The sequence below is a fragment of the Chaetomium strumarium genome (genome assembly GCF_033439665.1).
Source record: "Chaetomium strumarium strain CBS 333.67 chromosome Unknown B0T15scaffold_6, whole genome shotgun sequence".
Taxonomy (NCBI): domain Eukaryota; kingdom Fungi; phylum Ascomycota; class Sordariomycetes; order Sordariales; family Chaetomiaceae; genus Chaetomium; species Chaetomium strumarium.
Genome location: NW_026944434.1, coordinates 3,173,014 through 3,190,002, shown reverse-complemented (window position 1 = coordinate 3,190,002; position 16,989 = coordinate 3,173,014). Strand labels below are relative to the sequence as shown.

The 16,989-nt window shown below is 55.7% G+C and overlaps 6 protein-coding genes across 6 annotated transcripts; 3 read left to right on the top strand and 3 right to left on the bottom strand.

The window, feature by feature from the left end:
• Window positions 1–10: 10 nt before the first annotated feature.
• On the top strand, window positions 11–3,065 carry B0T15DRAFT_577053 (uncharacterized protein; the record flags this gene model as incomplete). The annotated part of the gene is made up of 7 exons (XM_062871051.1): window positions 11–1,186; window positions 1,321–1,476; window positions 1,532–1,768; window positions 1,863–1,917; window positions 1,978–2,025; window positions 2,111–2,266; window positions 2,305–3,065. The coding sequence occupies 7 exons, from the start codon at window positions 11–13 to the stop codon at window positions 3,063–3,065; spliced, it is 2,589 nt and encodes an 862-aa protein (XP_062719571.1).
• Window positions 3,066–5,432: 2,367 nt separating this feature from the next.
• On the bottom strand, window positions 5,433–7,613 carry B0T15DRAFT_513922 (uncharacterized protein; the record flags this gene model as incomplete). Its single annotated transcript, XM_062868082.1, has 8 exons — window positions 5,433–5,564; window positions 5,751–5,841; window positions 5,970–6,133; window positions 6,268–6,338; window positions 6,620–6,774; window positions 6,955–7,132; window positions 7,348–7,370; window positions 7,582–7,613. 8 exons carry the CDS (start codon window positions 7,611–7,613, stop codon window positions 5,433–5,435), a joined length of 846 nt encoding a protein of 281 aa, XP_062719570.1.
• A 794-nt stretch (window positions 7,614–8,407) lies between these two features.
• Window positions 8,408–11,220, bottom strand: B0T15DRAFT_513921 (uncharacterized protein; the record flags this gene model as incomplete). Its single annotated transcript, XM_062868081.1, has 2 exons — window positions 8,408–8,464; window positions 8,530–11,220. The coding sequence occupies 2 exons, from the start codon at window positions 11,218–11,220 to the stop codon at window positions 8,408–8,410; spliced, it is 2,748 nt and encodes a 915-aa protein (XP_062719569.1).
• Window positions 11,221–11,937: 717 nt separating this feature from the next.
• B0T15DRAFT_541260 (Alpha/Beta hydrolase protein) lies at window positions 11,938–13,600 on the top strand. The gene has a single exon (XM_062869846.1). It carries the CDS (start codon window positions 12,235–12,237, stop codon window positions 13,384–13,386), a length of 1,152 nt encoding a protein of 383 aa, XP_062719568.1. The 5' UTR covers window positions 11,938–12,234; the 3' UTR covers window positions 13,387–13,600.
• A 381-nt stretch (window positions 13,601–13,981) lies between these two features.
• Window positions 13,982–15,274, top strand: B0T15DRAFT_541258 (uncharacterized protein). Its single transcript, XM_062869845.1, has one exon. It carries the CDS (start codon window positions 14,433–14,435, stop codon window positions 15,021–15,023), a length of 591 nt encoding a protein of 196 aa, XP_062719567.1. The 5' UTR covers window positions 13,982–14,432; the 3' UTR covers window positions 15,024–15,274.
• A 543-nt stretch (window positions 15,275–15,817) lies between these two features.
• On the bottom strand, window positions 15,818–16,772 carry B0T15DRAFT_541257 (uncharacterized protein). The gene has a single exon (XM_062869844.1). The coding sequence runs from the start codon at window positions 16,601–16,603 to the stop codon at window positions 16,067–16,069; it is 537 nt and encodes a 178-aa protein (XP_062719566.1). The 5' UTR covers window positions 16,604–16,772; the 3' UTR covers window positions 15,818–16,066.
• Window positions 16,773–16,989: the final 217 nt, after the last annotated feature.

The following is a 16,989-nucleotide window of genomic DNA, read 5'->3' as shown; positions in this document are numbered from 1 at the left end:
ATCAGCGGAGATGCACAAAACAGCCAAGTCCTCTGTGATCGCCCATGTGGACCATGAGATGGACAAGGACCGGTCGTCACAGCATGGTGACATTACTACCGCGGAGGCCCTGGCGAGCAAGGCGTTCTCGGGCGCTGGCAAACTGAAGTCGTTCTCTATCCCGAAACTGGCCGTGGTTCCCTGGGCAGAGGCCAAGGTGCGGAAACAAGCAAAGAGGCTGCATTTCGCTATCGAGGTGGCATACGATCTGCCTTCGCTCAATCCGTCTGTTGTAGAAGATGTTGAAGAGATGTACATGGACTCTGACGCACCCATGTGTCCAATCAACGAGGAGTGGCCGGAACGCATCATTGTCAACTCGCTGCGCCTGCAAGGCTTCCTCGAACACGAGTTCAACATGACCCTGCCAGCTAGTACCGACGAGCCTTTCCACATCCTCAGACCATACAAGATGCTGTCATACCACGAAGGCAGGATCCGGAAACGCATAGCCGAATTTCACAATGCCCGCCGCGTCATGTGGGCGGCAAGTGAGGATGAATACACGGAACACTACCAGCGCAACCCGGTCGAGGACGGCGCCGCACTCAGCCCTCAGCGAGAGTCTCAGATGACACTTCAGCAGCTGACAGCCTACATCTTGGACTTCAAATGCCTGGAGAGGGTTATCGGCGTCTGTTCCCGACCAGAATTCCGCGAGCCAGAGCACATGCCGGCCCATGTCCTTTTCAACAATCTGTGGCTCTTATTCCCCGTCGGTTCCCTTGTATACGCCAGAGACCCCAAAGTACCGCAGAAGATCTGGAAAGTTGTCGAACGAACCAGTGTCCGGAGGGACTACGAGCCGAGGTCCAACGAGAGACCTGGTGGCCGGTCCGAGGACCCGTTCTCCGATTTCGTCGCCATCTGCTACCATCTAGACTTTGACGGTACTTGCTACCAGCCCAGCTACCACGAGTTCAGGATCAACAGCTTTGACGGCCCCCAGCTTATGCTCTCCCTCCTGATTGCCCCGCTCAGCTTTGTTGAGTACCAAGGGATCCTTGACCGAGGCGACGTACTCGAACGAGCCAAACGATTCAAGGCCATGACTCGGGTCCGCCACCAATCCTATAGCGGCCGGAGCTATGACAGTACCCCGACCGGCAAGCGTCTCACCGAGCTCGATGACGGATCTCATAAGAATGTTAACTCGCTACTCGGAGAGATTCGACAGTGAGGTCATGGTTGACTTTGAGCGGGCCCTGCACGAGATCCCAAGATGGTGTCCGGGAGGTCGGTCGTGGGAGAGCTACTATATGAAAACCACCCGACGCCCAGAGCGGGGTCCGGGTGGCCCCCCTTGCAGACAACCCATGGGACATGAAGTCCACCGAAGATCTTGTGGGAGCCGAGACAAAGAAGTGGAAGGAATGGGGGAAGGACCCCGACCTGTCCGGTCCCACCGAAGAGCAGGATCTCCTGCTACCCGATAGGGTGTTTACCTTTGTCTTGCGAACCAGGAGATGGGGTGAAGTCCCACCGAATGTAGTGTACTAAGTACTGGGGTAGTAAGACGAACATTGCTAACGAGGGGCTCTCCCTGTTGCACGCAGCTTGTCTACAAATCGGCAAAGACATATACGGCAACCCGACCTTGACCAATGTTCAGCAAACTGATGAGCCGTGGCAGAATCTGGAACTTCCCACAGGGCACAAGGAAACCGTGCATTCTCTGGTCGACTCGCACTTCTCCAAAGACAGGAGCAAAAACATGCACTTCGATCTGGTCAGCGGCAAAGATCAGCAGCCCTTCTTCCCTGGAGTTCCTTGTTCAAAGGTGCTAGCTGAGAGGCCATGGAACTGATCAAGAAACAGGAAAGGGGGTCATTATTCTGCTGCACGGCGTGCCAGGGGCTGGCAAGACATCAACGGCGGGTAAGGGTGCTGCTGCACGCAAACTACAACCAAAAGGGTCCTGACTTCCTTGTCCCACAGAATGCGTTGCACAGAGCCACGGCAGACCGCTGCTGCCCATTACCTGTGGTACGCAAGATATCTTAATTTCACTATGCAAGAGGACTGCTGCCACATAACTTGGACTGCATTTCGCTGACAAGACTTCGTCAAGGCGACCTGGGACTGACGCCAGCCGGCGTGGAATCCAAGCTGCAGGAAATATTCAGGCTCGCTGAGGCGTGGGGTTGTGTCATGCTATTCGACGAAGCCGACGTTTTTCTCGCACAGAGAACACCCACGGACATTGAAAGGAATGCACTGGTCTCTGGTATGCATAACATGTGTCTTCGTTAACCCGCTCTTCAGAGACATGCTGGTTTCCGCTTATGACAGTCTTCCTCCGGACACTGGAGTACTACGAAGGCATTCTGTTCTTGACCACCAACCGGGTGGGCGCCTTCGACGAGGCCTTCAAGTCCCGCATCCACATGTCCTTGTACTGCCCGCCGCTCACCGAGAAGCTAACCATCAGTATCTGGCGTTCCCACATTGCTACAGCCCAGAAGGACAGTCGCATCGAACTTGATGCAGTTGATCTCGTGCTGTGTGCGCAAGAGATCTTTCAGCGACAGCGCGATCCCCAGTTCGGCCCTGTCTGGAACGGCCGCCAGATCCGCAATGCCTTCCAGACGGCCGTCGCGCTGGCGGGTTTCCATAGCAAGGACAACGAGCGCATCAAGCTAGAGCGTAAATACTTCACCCAGGTTTTCAACGTCTCGGCCCAGTTCAGCAACTACGTTTGGTCGGTCAAGCAGCGCAACTCGGACGCCCAGTGGAACGCCATGCTGATGCTTCGTCGGGATGACTTCGCTTACACGGGCCCACCCGGAGCAGACCCGGCGGGTAACCAGCAGCTGATGGTTCCGGTGAACCAGCAGGGCGGCGGGCAAGTCCCTCGCTCTGGGAACTTTCCACAGTCCAGCTTTGGCCAGCAGGCTGGCCCTCCCAGGACCACAGCCCCTTTCAACGGCGGAATGGGTGTGGGAGGCATGAACATGAACATGAACACCAACGCGGCGGGGGGCGGCAGTGACGGCAACCAGTTCGGAAGCATGCTGTCGGCATAGCCCCAGACAGCGTCCCGCCAGGAATGGCACGCCAACAACAGCACCAGCAACCACCAACTACTAGTACCGCCCACCCCCCAAAGCATTGCCAATCTCCAGCATCAAGCCCAGGGCATCCATCAGAACTACCAGCACCAGTCATACGCACAACCACTAAACCTCAACCAGCTGACCCCAGAGCAAGTGACCCAACTTCTCGCACAGCAGCAGCAGCAACAGCAACAGCAAGTCCCGCTCAACAACACCGCCCACCAGACCAATACCAACACCAACAATGCAGCAGGTCTCAACACCCAGCAGCAGCAGCAGCTCAGCACCATATGCCTGGCAAACCCGAGCATGCTCGGCCCGCATCACACGCTGCCCTCGCCGGCGCCATCGCCGGAGCAGCTTTTGTTCTTAGGGTGTTGGAGAAGAGTCCTAGGGTGGGAGGTTGGGGTTGGGTACCTTAGGTATGTGGGATTGGATTTTAAGGTACCTATAGTGCGAAACGGGGGAAAGGGGGGAAGAACTCGTATGAAAACACCGACGACAAATCGTGCTGGCAATTTGTATCATACCTCCTTCTCATTGGGAGCCTTGTAATCACACCTTGGAGTGGAGTGTACTTACCATGGTACGAGATGTATGTACGGTAAGAGGGAGTATAGATACTCCACTACGAGCTGTATTTACCATACACCGGAGCGTACATACTGTAATTTACAGCGGCATTTTTACATTCAGTTCAAGTAGGTAATAAACATTATATGTACCCTTGCCTGTCATCTTATAAAAATACTAAAGTAAGTACCGATCAGGTAGGTAGTATAATGATGTTGACTGTATCCCGAATCGAAGCGTGGCTCATAGATTAGTACCGTAGCTATCCCATGTGCCAAAACCGAAAAGCCATCAACATTCAACGCTGCCTTTGTACTGATATACAAAGTTTCGGTCGTTACCCAAACATTCTGACCTCCAGAACCATCCTGGCACGCGTTACATCGCCTGTCCTCTCCACCTTTGCTCCCTCTTTTATCTGGCAAATGTCACGTTTTGGACCATTCCCTAGGTACCCAGCCTAGGGCGTCCCTCTGCCCAGGTAGTCTTCCCAGCTGTCAATTGGACGAACTGGCCATTGTTAATTTGTTGAGGCCGTCAGCCCGCCCACTACCGATCTTCCTGTGGGTTTCCGGGTTATCAACTTACGTGAGACGGATCGTAACCCCCTCCGGGTCAGTGAAACTCATCACACAACATATACATGGCCACCAACCCAAGCCGGTCTTGATGTCCGGTCCCATCCAAAAGGTGATGCGATGATATGACTTCGAGAAAAGTCCCCCATCGCGGCAAACACAGAGTGGCTGGCGAGGTGGCTCGCGAGGAATCCAGACCAGGGCGAGCAAGCACAGTACGTTGCTGTTTGGGCGGCTGCGAGCCCATCTGCGGGACCCCACAGCCACTGGCCGTCGTCGTTCTCGGCCGCGGTCATCCGGCCGGTCTGAGTTCCTGGAGACGTCGTATCTCGCCATCTTCTATGTCATTGCCGTGACGTCCGCCGGAGTGAGGTAGCGGAGTTGTCCCTTCTTTCTAGGTTAACAGGAAAAGGGCAACCGATCGTAGCTTAGGAAGCGTTGGGGACAGTCCGGTAGACAGTGCCGCGGGCTCAGGCTGTTTTTGCAAGGCGTAGTAAGCTGAGGGCTAGCTCGTTAGTGGGTTTATCCTCTTCGTCATCCTGATCGTTGCTTTGCTGCTCCTCCACGCCCTCCTGGGGGCGGTGTCCTCGTGTGGCCAAGACTCCGGAGGGGCGATGGGGAGATGATGCGGGTAGTAATCATACAATCCCAAGGGGGGATGTTTTTGCGCTGGTACAGGGCAACAGTCTTCAGTTCGGTGGCTGACGGTTGGTTCTTCTGTTGTTGTTGGGATGACGTGGCCGCTTTCGCTCTAAAACGGGCAGTCTTTATGGCTTGTGCCGCGTCCACGTTGGGAATCGGTTGGTTACAAGTAACTTCCTTGGTTTTGTGACTTCAGGAGGGACTAGTAAATATAGGGCATAGCCCTATCCCCTATACCAGATGGGACCTCGAAATCGGTATGGTGAGGGTGGAGGTCATTCACGACCGTGCAGTTGCGGTGGTAGAGCGTGGAGTAGCTCGTGATGACGATGTTGAGGCAGATCTGTTAGATCACAAGTTAGCAATAGCTTGCGAAATGTGCGGCCAGGTAGGCTCTGGTGTGGCGGCCACCATAGTAAACAGGTACGGAAGCGGCGAAATGGAAGTGTTAGGGCGTAGAGAGTGCGGTGGCCGCCATAGCAGGACCCGCGCGAGTGTTATGATCGGGAAAGAGACTTACCTCGGGCTCGTCCTCGCGCCTCTTCTACCCCTTGGTGAGCTCCTCTAGGCGGGCCTTGTCGATGGCGTCCTTGCGCTGCTCATTACTCTCGTAGTCGCCGTTGCCAAAGTAGATAAATACGCGGAAGATGCCGCGGAAGAACCGATTGATGTCGTGCTAGGTTTGGTAGGTGAGGTTCGCCTAGGTGATCTAGAATGCCGGGCTATATATTAGACTTTTCTTACTAAGGGCCAAGAGGGCCTTTATCTTATTGTAATATAAGTATGGGACTAATATGGTGGTGTTCATCTTGCTAATACCGACGTCGTTGGCGAGGATAGCGCCGTGAACAAAAGTCTTTACTTTCTCTAAAATACCCTGCGTATAGAGCACCTGGTGAGCGGCGAAGCCGAAGCCCTTCGCGCTGTGCTTCTTGCCGTCGGGGAGCGGAATCCTGTTCTAATCGGTCTTCGGATCCTCTATTACCTCGGCGATCCGGGCGTCTATATCTCCAAGCTTCCGGAGTATGGTCCTCTAATTAACCTGCCTGACGTCAATTGTGTCCGTAAGGTTGTTAGACACGGCCGCCTGTAGCATGAGCTACGCAGTTCGTGTTCTGCCTTGAGAGTCTCGGCGGCGGCTAGGTTATCCTCCGCGGACACCATGACGTTGGCTGCGCCCTCCACGTAGGTGGCGGCGCGCTCGCCGCCGGCCTTCATGAAGGCGTCGATCTTGCTCTGGCCCACCTTGAAGGTCTTCGTCTTAGGGTCGGACCGGGACAGGCTGTCGAACCATACCGATTAAAGGGCTCCTCTGCGTACTTGCCCACGTCGTCGGTCCAGAAGTCGTAGTCGGATCGAGGTAGCTCCTGGCAACGTACGCGGAGGTGTACGTTGTAATCGGAGTCTATCTGTATCTGGCTCACTAGGCTTTGCTCCTCGAGCCGTATCTCTGGGAGACCGGGTACGTGATGGCAGTTCCTGGTTAAGCTGTCATGCGCATGGTCGGCTGGTCTGTCTGGGCGATGTCGAGGCCCGCAGCGCTTGGGGTAGGTGGTGGACCGCGCTTTATCACCACTTCCGCCGGTGTCTGGGCGGTGTCATCCAGCCTCAGGAGCTCCGCTGTGAAGGACTAGACGCAGACGGAAACCCCCTGAAGGGCTTGTCTTGTGGGTTGTAGAGCTATGCTGTGTCTTCATTATGGACGAGCTCTTCCATAATCATAAGCCGGACCTCCGGGGGACTGGCGAATGCGTGCATAATGCTCCCGCCTAAGAGCAGCTGCCGGGTGTGGCCGGGGTGTAGGGCCGCGGTGAAGGTTCTGCGAATGGTGTGAGGTTGCCCTCTGGCTTGCTTCATGCAGGTCAAAGGCATAGAGAAGAGGGTGTCTGGTGGTATATTAGAAGCAAGAATCATGATGCGCATAAATAGGCCGGATCTCGAAATATACGGGAGGGCTTGAAAAGGGATAGTGAACAGGATGATCGCGAAGGTCATGTTTTTCAACATGGTATGAGTGGGTCGAGCTCTAGCGGAATGGCTAGCTGTGAAAGTGGAAGCGGTCTCACCGGAAGCAGGCGCCTCTATCACTGGAAAGGAATGTGGTCGATTGCAGCCCGTTGTTGTTAAGCTTATCATATCCGTGTTGAATTTGGGAAACTCTATCTCCGAGGGGTCGATGGGCTTGCAGTGCTCGTCGATCCTGTTCTGAGGAAACTTCGGGGAATGTCAAGTTGACATCGGCGTCTAGAGATTCAGGTCGTTTAGCTGTGGGTTCGGTTTGACGAATGATTGTGCCACGCGCGCCTGAGTTGCGTCTTGGTTCGGGGTCCTCCTCGTTGGTGATCATCTCCTGCTAGGTCTTATAGTGAGGGTGTTGAAAGCTGCACAGTGCATGTGTATCAGCGTCCTGTTGCCATGTGGTCTAAAGTTGAAGGGAATATCTCAACAAGGTCACTTACCAGTGGTGTTGGGGCCCTTTAGTCTATCCGGACAGTATGTTTGTCTTGTTAGCTCGATCAGATTCGTGAACTCCCACCGTGTGCGCCCAATCTCCTGAAGTTCTCATGTGTGATGCAGACCTTCGGTACAGGGGGGGCCGAGCGACTGTAGGTTGTTGATCTCCTCCAGCGCGGGCATATAGCCGGTATGATGCTTCCCAGAAGGCTCTTCGCGGCGCCGGGAGCAGTCCACACCTGCTCTGTGTCTGGCCCATGGTGCCCTGCATGGTCGCGGGCGGTCGGTATCCACAGCTGCTGCTCCGTCTCGGCGGGGTTTTGTTTCTTGCAGGTCTCATCGGCTGGTAGGATGCGACTAGGCTCTTAATGTGAGTAGAATGCGAGAAGCTATTGGCAATGTACGGGACCATACGAGCCAGCCTCGGCGGGAGTTGCGGCGAGGCCCAGTCCCTTACCGGATTGCCTCTACGGCAATGCTGGACAGTAGGGACAGCCCTGAGGTCGTTTTGTTACGCCGTCAATGGTTCATTGGCGATCATGGGCTCGCTCACCGGTCTCCGCTCCGTTTGGGAGGGCCAGAGCAAGGCAACGGTGATGAATTCCGTGGTCGACGGCGGGTGTTGTTATTGTTGCTGGATTACAGAGAAGAATATCCATCTTATATAGGCAGACCCCTTTACTACTAGTATATCTGCAGTCAACAGAAGGTTAGGGAGGAACATTAGTTCAGCCCCTGGATTCAGGCTCTTAGTCTTCAATTTATGCCTGGGGAAGGTGTCACGATGGATCAAGCACAAGTCCCTGCAGCCGAACTTTCGTCACGAGTCGTTGCCTTCCCATGATTCTACCACACATCGGCCAGTAGTCCGTAAACCAAGACTCAATTCAGCAAATACAAACATTACAACTAGTGGTATCAAGTGGTGATGACCAAACCATGCCAAACAACAAAGCAAAACAAAGCGGAAGGCAAAACATTTATCGCAAACGTTCCCCATCTCCCGCGCAACCATCTCGCAGACGCCAACTTTCCGGCCTTTATTGCCAATCCTAGTATCCAACTCTACATCTCATCTTCAAAGAACTTGATGAGCGTCCTTGCGCCGGAGACGCCGAGACCCTAAGCAAAGATGTTAGTACCAAGTCATATTCCAAAAAGTCATAAACTGAATCTGCTAGACTCACCATAAACGGATAGCAAATATAAACCAAGTCATTGCGCGTGCCAAACTTCTCCCGGAACTCGCTCTTGTTGATCAATTTGAGCTGCTGCGCAATCGTCTTGTACGTCTTGCTCAGAATACGAGCCCTGATGCCATCCAAGTTACCACCCGTAACCATCTCCGGCAGGGCGCCGGCACCAAAGGTAACATTCTGCACGCCGGCCTTGGCTAGGCTCTGGATGGCGGCCGAGATCAGGGCCTCGATGGTACCGTTGGGCGAACCGGGAAAATCGAGCGCAAACTTGATCTGGTAGCCGTTCGCCGGCGAGAGGCGGTGCAAGATGCAAATCGCCGCGACCTCGCCCTCCTTGGTCTCGGCCCACAAGTACCGGCGGTGCTCCATGTCCACCCAGGGGCGCACATCCGTGATGTGCACCTGCTTGCTGCCCTTGCGGTTGGCCTTCCACGCCTCGACCTTCTTGTCGACGCGCTCGCGAAATTCCTGCGAGGGCAGCTGGTCGGCCGGCAGCTCGTGGATGGTCACGCCCGCGTCCTCGGCCTGCCGCTCCTTCTTGGCCACCTTCTTGGCCGACTCGATCGGCACGCGCTCCTCGGCGACGCAGCTGAGCGTGCGCCAACCCAGCTTGGAACCCAGGATATCCTCGACCTCCGGGCCGACGAGCAGCCAGAGTGGGCGCAGGTCCTTTTGCTTGCGCATGCTCTTCAGGAAGGCGCGGATCACGGGCTGGTACTGGCGTGAGTCGCACAGCGGGTTGCCCATCACCAGCGCGTAGCCGTTCTCCTCGGCGTACCCGACCGCCGCCCCGGTTTCCTCGTGTCGCCAGACCTTGTAGCGGTCGTCGAGCCACGAGGTGTTGGTGGCGTCGCCGTAGTTGGCGATGAGCTTCTCGACCGGCGGCAGCTCGGGGTTGTAGCCTTGTTGGAAGTCGTAGGCGTACCGGATGGTGTCGGCCTCTGGATGGGGGAGCCTCACGGCAGCTTGCTTGTGCTCCGGCAGGGACTTGGGATCGCGGGGGAACAGGGAGGCGTTCCGAATGTCGCCCAAGTTCAGCAGGAGGAACACCAGGCGCTCGAGGCCGATGCCGCACCCTGCGTGAGGCAGAACACCGAACTCGAACCCTTGCAGATACTCCTCCACGCCGCTGGGCTCGACGCCGGCCTTCTTCATCCGCTCGAGCAGTAGCTCTGGCCTGTGAATACGCTGACCGCCCGTTGTGATCTCCTGGCCGCGGAGGAAGATGTCGAACGAGTTGGTAAACCTCTGGTCTTTGGGGTCGAGGTAGGTATAGAACGGCCGCGCGGACGCGGGGAACTTGTCAATGATGTAGTAGTCGGTGCCGTACTTCTCCTTAACCAACTCGCCGATCCGGATCTCGGCGCGTGTGCTCAAATCCTCAAGCTCAGACGCCTTGCGGCCGTGGTCATCGGTCCAGCCCGACGAATTCAGCAGATCAACTGCCTCCCTGAATGTCAGGATCGGTGTCTGGTCCAGCCAGACGAGGTCTTCGTGGGGGAAGCGTGACTTGACAATGTCGATCTCTCTCCGGCAGCGGCTGTACACGCCCTTAAATATGCTCTTCATCAACTCGTCGATGACGTGCATTGCCTCGTGATAATCACTGTTGATGGACATCTCGATATCCAACCCAGTGTACTCGGTCAAGTGACGGTGGGTGTTGCTGTCCTCGGCACGGAAGACCGGACCGACTTCGAACACGCGACCGAAGTCAGCCGAGATGCTCAACTGCTTGCTCAGCTGCGGGCTTTGGGCAAGGAAGGCAGTGCGTCCGAAGTAGTTAACTCGGAAGACTTCAGCCCCCGACTCGGTTGCCCCGGGCATGAGCTTGGGGGTGTGGATCTCCATGAAGTTGTGGCTCTCGAGCACGGAGCGGAATATGCTGCAGATGGCCGAGTTGATGCGGAAGATCGATTGCGCAGTGGGTGTCCGCAGGTAAGCGAGCCGGTTCGAAACCCGGACCCTGGTTGATGCCAGCGCCTCGAGCTGGTGCGTGTTCTCGTCCTGTTCGACACGATCGATGCCGAACGGGTCGACGGGCAGGTGTTCCTTCACAGGCACTACGACATGCATCGAGTCGATCACCACTTCCAGCTCGTGGATGGAGCAGCCCTTGACCGGCTCCGGCGGCGTCTGTAACTTCCCCTGAACATGAACAAACGATTCGCTGTTCAGATGCTCGGCCCACCGCACAAAGTTCTCCGAGATCTCGCCTTCGCGGTAGGATAGCACGCCCTGCACTAGCTCGATCTGGTCGCGGAAAATGACGAAGGCCAGCTTGGAGCTCAGCGGCCGCACATGGTGGATGCGGGCGATGAAGCTGACCTGCATGCCGGCATTGCTGGGATCTGCGGCCACCTTCTGTATCGACTCTGTCTTGGCGAGCACGTCGCCCGTCCTGGTGCCGTAGCGTGCGGCAATCTCGGGCGGGTCTTGCTGGCGCGCCTTCTCTTCCTCCTCCTGTCGCCGCTGTTGGAACGATCGCCTCTGTTGTTCGCGTTCATCCTCCTTGATGCGCTCCTCTTGCGCCTTCTTCAGCTGTCTCTCATGCTTGTGGTCGTCGTCGAGGGCGGCAATGTTGCCGATATGGATTTTAGTGATGTGGTTCTTAGCCGATGTGTGCCCGATAATGCGATTGAGAGCCAAAAGTGGCTTCCTGAGTCCGCCCGGCGACATGGTTGCTGCCGGATGGTGGGATACGGACAGTCGGCGTTTTGGTATTCAGGGTGTTGCAATTTGCGAGTTGTTGATTGTCGCAACGATTCTCCGACCGTTGATGTTTTAATTTTGACTACCGGAGGGCGTGGCGTGTGTGACGTCAGGTCTGAGGCCAAGCGTGGTGTGGAACTCGGGGAAGGAACCGAGAGATGGGAATCGGGGAAGCCAAGCGGGGAGAAGGGGAGGGGCAATGAGCACCCACGAGCTTAAATTCACCTCAAGAGACAAGTTGGCCGGGCCTGGAGGAAATGCTCCGGAGAACTCGGAATTCGGACGGAAACTCGCACGTGCGATGAGGTTAGCCCATTTACTTCATCCGCCCGGACAGTCCGGTTCTGCCCGTGGAGACTCCTAGAAGGGCCTCGAACGCGATTCCAATCACGGAATCGCGGCTACGGTCAGGCATACAGCATTGGCTAGCGGCAGCTACTCTATGCCCTGGCCCGAATAGACAACTGGCCCTCTCCAATCTCAGTGATCCATTTTGGTCGCGATTGCCTGACCAAATGTCGGTTCTGCATGTCATTCGCAATGACGTCATGGGCACTTGCGGCCTGGGCGGGATGTCAAGAACCTTGCCACTTGCCTTTTTCAGCCAACCAACCAGAGACACACCTAACGTTTTGAAGCTTCGATCGGCCGCCGATGACATCAACTTTTGGCAGTTCAGGAACCGTCAATTCTGATGAGAGTTAAGAATAGTAGCAGGCAATACTTGTTGTAGCAGACAAGGAACCTGCCATTTCATCTTTCCAATTCCTAAGGCACTGCACCGTCATTAGTTCAGCTCCCAGCCTCAGGGCAGTTGCAGAGTGACTCTCAGTGTCAGGTGCAAAAGTGGGACTGTATCAGCATTAACACTCTTCAAGCAACCCACATTTTTTAGCACAACCAACAACAAGCCCCTCCAGGACACTCCTATGAGTCGGCGTTGAAGCAACTTCCGATGTTGCAACGACAGTGCAAACCCCCATGACTGCGTGCTCCTTTTGTTGTTTCCCTTGCTGCCGCAAGTCCAAACCCACGATGCCTATCGTAGATGGCATCCCCGCGGTCAACCTTGGCAATCCCGAGCCCGACGAGACAAACACAAGGCCACACGAGACCGCCCACGATGCGGTCGGTCCGGCCCCGTCCCGGTTCAGGCTCCGCATAGCAGCCGCTTGGTGGAGGTCGCTGCAGTACGTGGGCATGGCGCTGCACTTCCAGGCTCCCAAGCGGCCACCAAGTCCATGCTTCACAAGAACCATTCCCGCGACGATTTCCAAGGTCAAAGGCGAAGTCACCTTGCAGTTCTACACGCCAGAGGGCTACACCACAGCAGGCACTACGAGCAGGAAATTCCCCGCCGTCGTCAACTTCCACGGCGGCGGCTTCACCATCGGCAATGCCACCGACGACGCCCGCTTCGCTCGTTTCGTCCTCGAGACATGCCACGCCGTCTTCGTGAGCGTCGACTACCGTCTAAGCCCGGAAAATCCCTTCCCCGTCGCAGTCGAAGACTCGGCAGACGCGCTGCTCTACCTGATCCGGTCCGGCCCCGAGCTGCATATCGACCCGGCGAAGCTCGCCGTCTCGGGCTTCTCCGCCGGTGGCAACCTCGCCATCACCGCGCCCCTCCTTCTCGCAGACCACGTCAAGTCCGCCCGGGCATCCGGCACGCCCATCCCGGACTACCGCATCCGCGCCGTGGCGACGTGGTACCCCGTCACCGACTACACCCGGCCGCGCGCCCTGAAGCGGGCCACCTCGGTCCGCCCCGACCAGACCCTTCCGCAGACCTTTACCGACCTATTCGACGCGTCGTATCTCTATCCGCCCCAATTGAACCTCTCTAATCCGTACTTGTCACCTAGCAAAGCTACGGATGAACAGCTGGCCGAGGCCATCCCGGAGACGGTGATCTTCTACACTTGTGAGTGGGATATGCTGTTGGAAGAAGGCCAAGAGTTCGCCAAGCGGCTGGAGAGGGAGCCCATCAGCAGGGAGGTGAGGTACAAGATGGTCCCCGGGGTGCCGCATGCTTGGGATAAGAGTCCGAATCCGAACAAGCCGCCGGAGCTGTCGGAGGAGTTGTATCGCGAGTGTTGTGGGTATTTGCGCGAGGCGTTTGAGAGGGCATGAGAGCCCTGGTGGTTAACCATTTTTAAACTGAGCTTTGCTGCATTTTAGCGGGAGGATAGAAGATCTCTTACTACAAACTAAACTGGAACATCATCGCGCCGAACATTGCCCAAGACTATGAACGAGCAGAGTGAGCTGTGGTACCGATAACCCCCGAAACGAACCTTCCTAGTCTGCCAACCAAGCAGGTTCCCGCCACCATTACCGTTCAGAGGGAGGGCCGGGGTTTCCTGGGAACGTGTCAGTTGTTCTTACCTCTTCAGCGGAACTGGACGTACCACAAGCGATACTGACGCGGAGTAGTGCCTTCCAAGTTTGTTTCTGTTCTTCCAATGTCAGAGTTTACCTCTCTGGAAAGGTAATAACGGGTGACTTTGTTTCTGAGGGAGATCCTGCTTGATTGGCAATCTGGAAAGGTATGCTGGGAAGTGTGTGTGCAGTGCTGAGGTTTCTCGGAATTCCTCTTCACTCTGCCAGTGGACTTTCTTCATACAACAATTCATTCATTCTGACCGTCAGTCATCTTACCACCCTCTTCCAGCTCGTTGACCACACTTCTTATCGCTGTTTGGAACTCCAATTTCACTTCGTTATCGCTTGCATCATGGACTCCCAACGGATCTGGCACGATCCCCTGGTTGAAGAGATGGATGGTCATGAGTACGACAAGGCCAACCAGTTTGCCACGTACAAGGTGTATGATGGGGGCAACCGTCGATGGTACCGATGCGAAGTTTTTGAGACGCTAGGTCCCGACATCCCGGGGATGCAGGCGCTGCTCGCCAAACACATCAAGCAATACCACGAGGAAAGCAACAGCCCCCCCAGCTGGAATACAATGTGCAAAGCGTCGGCGGAAAGCGATCCCACCTTCGAGAACCGCCCTGATGACCGGGTCTCCGAACCCACCCACGACGACAAGACGCGCCCGGTGTTTTACAATGGTCCATTGATCCCCACCACCTCCATTCATTAAGCTGGAGAACCTTGAATACTTCAGTCGGAAGGCAGACCGTTGCCGCTGGAATAATCGAGACTGCATCTTCATGCAGATCCAGTTCAAGGAGGACAACGATGACATCAGGAACGAGATACGCATTCGCGAGACTCTCATCGGACGGCTTCTCGAAGCCAGGGATATTGACACGGAGATGATGAGGCGGTTCCATGTCGTTCCCATCCAAGCTGTCGTCCTCGCCGACGGGGCAGCATCGGGACGGTGGGCACCCGGGAGCGTTGCCGGCGGACTCATGCCGTATTGTGGTCCGCCCCTGGAGAGGTTTGCAATTGATGAAGAAAAGGCTACTGAGTTGCCGGTGACGGGGAGGCAGCTCCAAGAGCTCGTTCAAGCAGTGCGGGACCTTGACGGCTGTGGGGTGAAGCTTGGATGGAGAGAAGCTGCGTACGGGGGTATCGTCTTCCAGTCTGGTACGGGAGGTGGAGAAGGGAGATTGCTGTTCGCTGATTTCGGATCATTATCGGAGATTGGTATCGTGTGGGGGAAGAAGGAGACGAAGAGCATGGGACGCCTGTTGCGTTGGTGCGCCCAGCGTGCTCATCCGCTGAGAAACGACTCCGGGGCAAGGCAATGTGTCCTTGACATGGCGAGGAAGCTCGAGAGTGTGACGCCGCTGTGATGTACTGGAGTCTCTCTACTGAGAAGCAGCCACATGCGGCCAGCGAATCGAGGGCGTAATAGTATATGTAGCTGATGGAGGAAGCAAAGGAGTATCAGTGTGTTACGGACGGACGGGACGGGTTATCAAAAAGCAGACGGATATGTTAGCCGCAGCAACTACGCGATTGCCGCCCACCAAGCTAAGGAATCCGGCCGAAGTGTTTCCGGCCGTTGCGGCGGATCAGCGTATTATTTGGTGATAGATTTACAGTGATACGGAAGATTTCCCCTATCTCTCGACTTATCTTCCCATCTGAATACGTCTCTCGGTGGTAGTTCGAGGCTGAATGCCTTACAACAGTTGCAAGGCCGCGGCGCTGCGGGTGACGAAACGGCAACTCAGGGAGCTCGTGCGTGGAGTGAAGTCGCTGGGCAGGTGCGTGGTGCAGCACGGCGATATCAGCTACTGGAATACGGTCTTTTGCCGGGAGAGTCCAGATGGAAAACCGAGGCTGGTATTGATTTACCTTGAGTCTGTTCCATCCAAATAAATAGGCCACTAAGGACCTTTGTGGTGATTATGTTCATTATGGCTTTCATGCCCTTCCACATATAAGCCAGGGAACTGGCTTAGGTGGGCACATCACCTTCTTCACCTACTGCACCTTCTTCACCTTCGTCATCACTATTCGGACCCCTTTTATGTCTTCGACCTCTGCATGCGGGGATGCCAGGTCACTGGGAAAGCTTTTGGCTTGGTGCGCTGAGCACGCAAAGGGGTTCGAGGACGACCGCACAACAAAGTGTTGGGTGGATGTGGCCGTGGCGGCCCTGCTTGGCTACAGAGACTGCGATGACGCTATTGCACGCTTGTCAATCCACAGTTTTTTAACATAAGGTAATCATGGTTAAGTAATGTGGAATACAAAGAAGCTCCCTGTGTTCAAGATTGACCAACCTCTGAACTCGGTAACCCCTGAAGACACAAACAACACGACGACACTGCATCACAAAGCCTCCCAAGCTTCCGACCCTCCCATTTCTTCTTGACTCCTGCCACCATCAACGAACCTGAACCTGCCTCACAGCAAACGGCGCCAGCTCCTCCTTCAGCCCAAACGAACAAAACCCGCTCGCCGCACAAAGCCCACTCATATTCTCCCCAACCACAAACTTCGCGTCACCCACCCATTTCTCACCTCCATCCTTCTTCTTCTTCTTCTTCTCCAGTTCAAACCTCACTCCAAAATTGGTAATCGGGCTCGGCGTCACCCCGTCCGCCCCGTCCGCCTCGAGCATCACAAAGGTCCACTTGCCCCCGGGGACCTCAGAGCAGGCTATGACCTTGTCGTAAGGTGTTTCGTTGCCGAAGTTCCATTGTCTGACACAGGTTGCCGGGGAGACGCTGGTGTCGTTGGGGTCTGAGATCGTGAGGTTCACCACGGCCCAGGGCGAGGAGTCTGGGCGGCCGGAGGGGGAGAATGTTGAGAGGTGGGAGATTTCCCATGGTTTTATTGGTGTTGAGGACGTGGTGGTTGCTGTTCCAAATCCCAGGGAGGGCAGGCAGAGGAGAAGAGGGATTAGGCCGAGGAGAAGCATTTTATTGGGAGCCTTTTCGACGGGGTGTTTGGGGTCGAACAATGGTAGAGTTGTGACGTCCGAATGCTACAGGTTTGATGTGGCGGTTTTTTTTTATAGATGCTAACTTCGTCGTTGGATGAAAACGGACGTTTCTGTCAGGACTCTACCGCAACCCGGGATCTCTTGATATGAAGTCCCCGGTTATTGGACCTGTTTCCAAGAATAGATCTTGTTCACTCAGATGATATCCGGCAGGGCGGCTTGCGGCTAAAGGCTGGTGTTACGCAGGTGTATACAGTAGTATATGCACTCACCCGCCGTTGCGGATAATCGTCGGCGTAACCATCCCGCCATCGAGCTCGTGCCGCAGCCAACACATGATGCTCAAGAAGGACAGGAGTCAA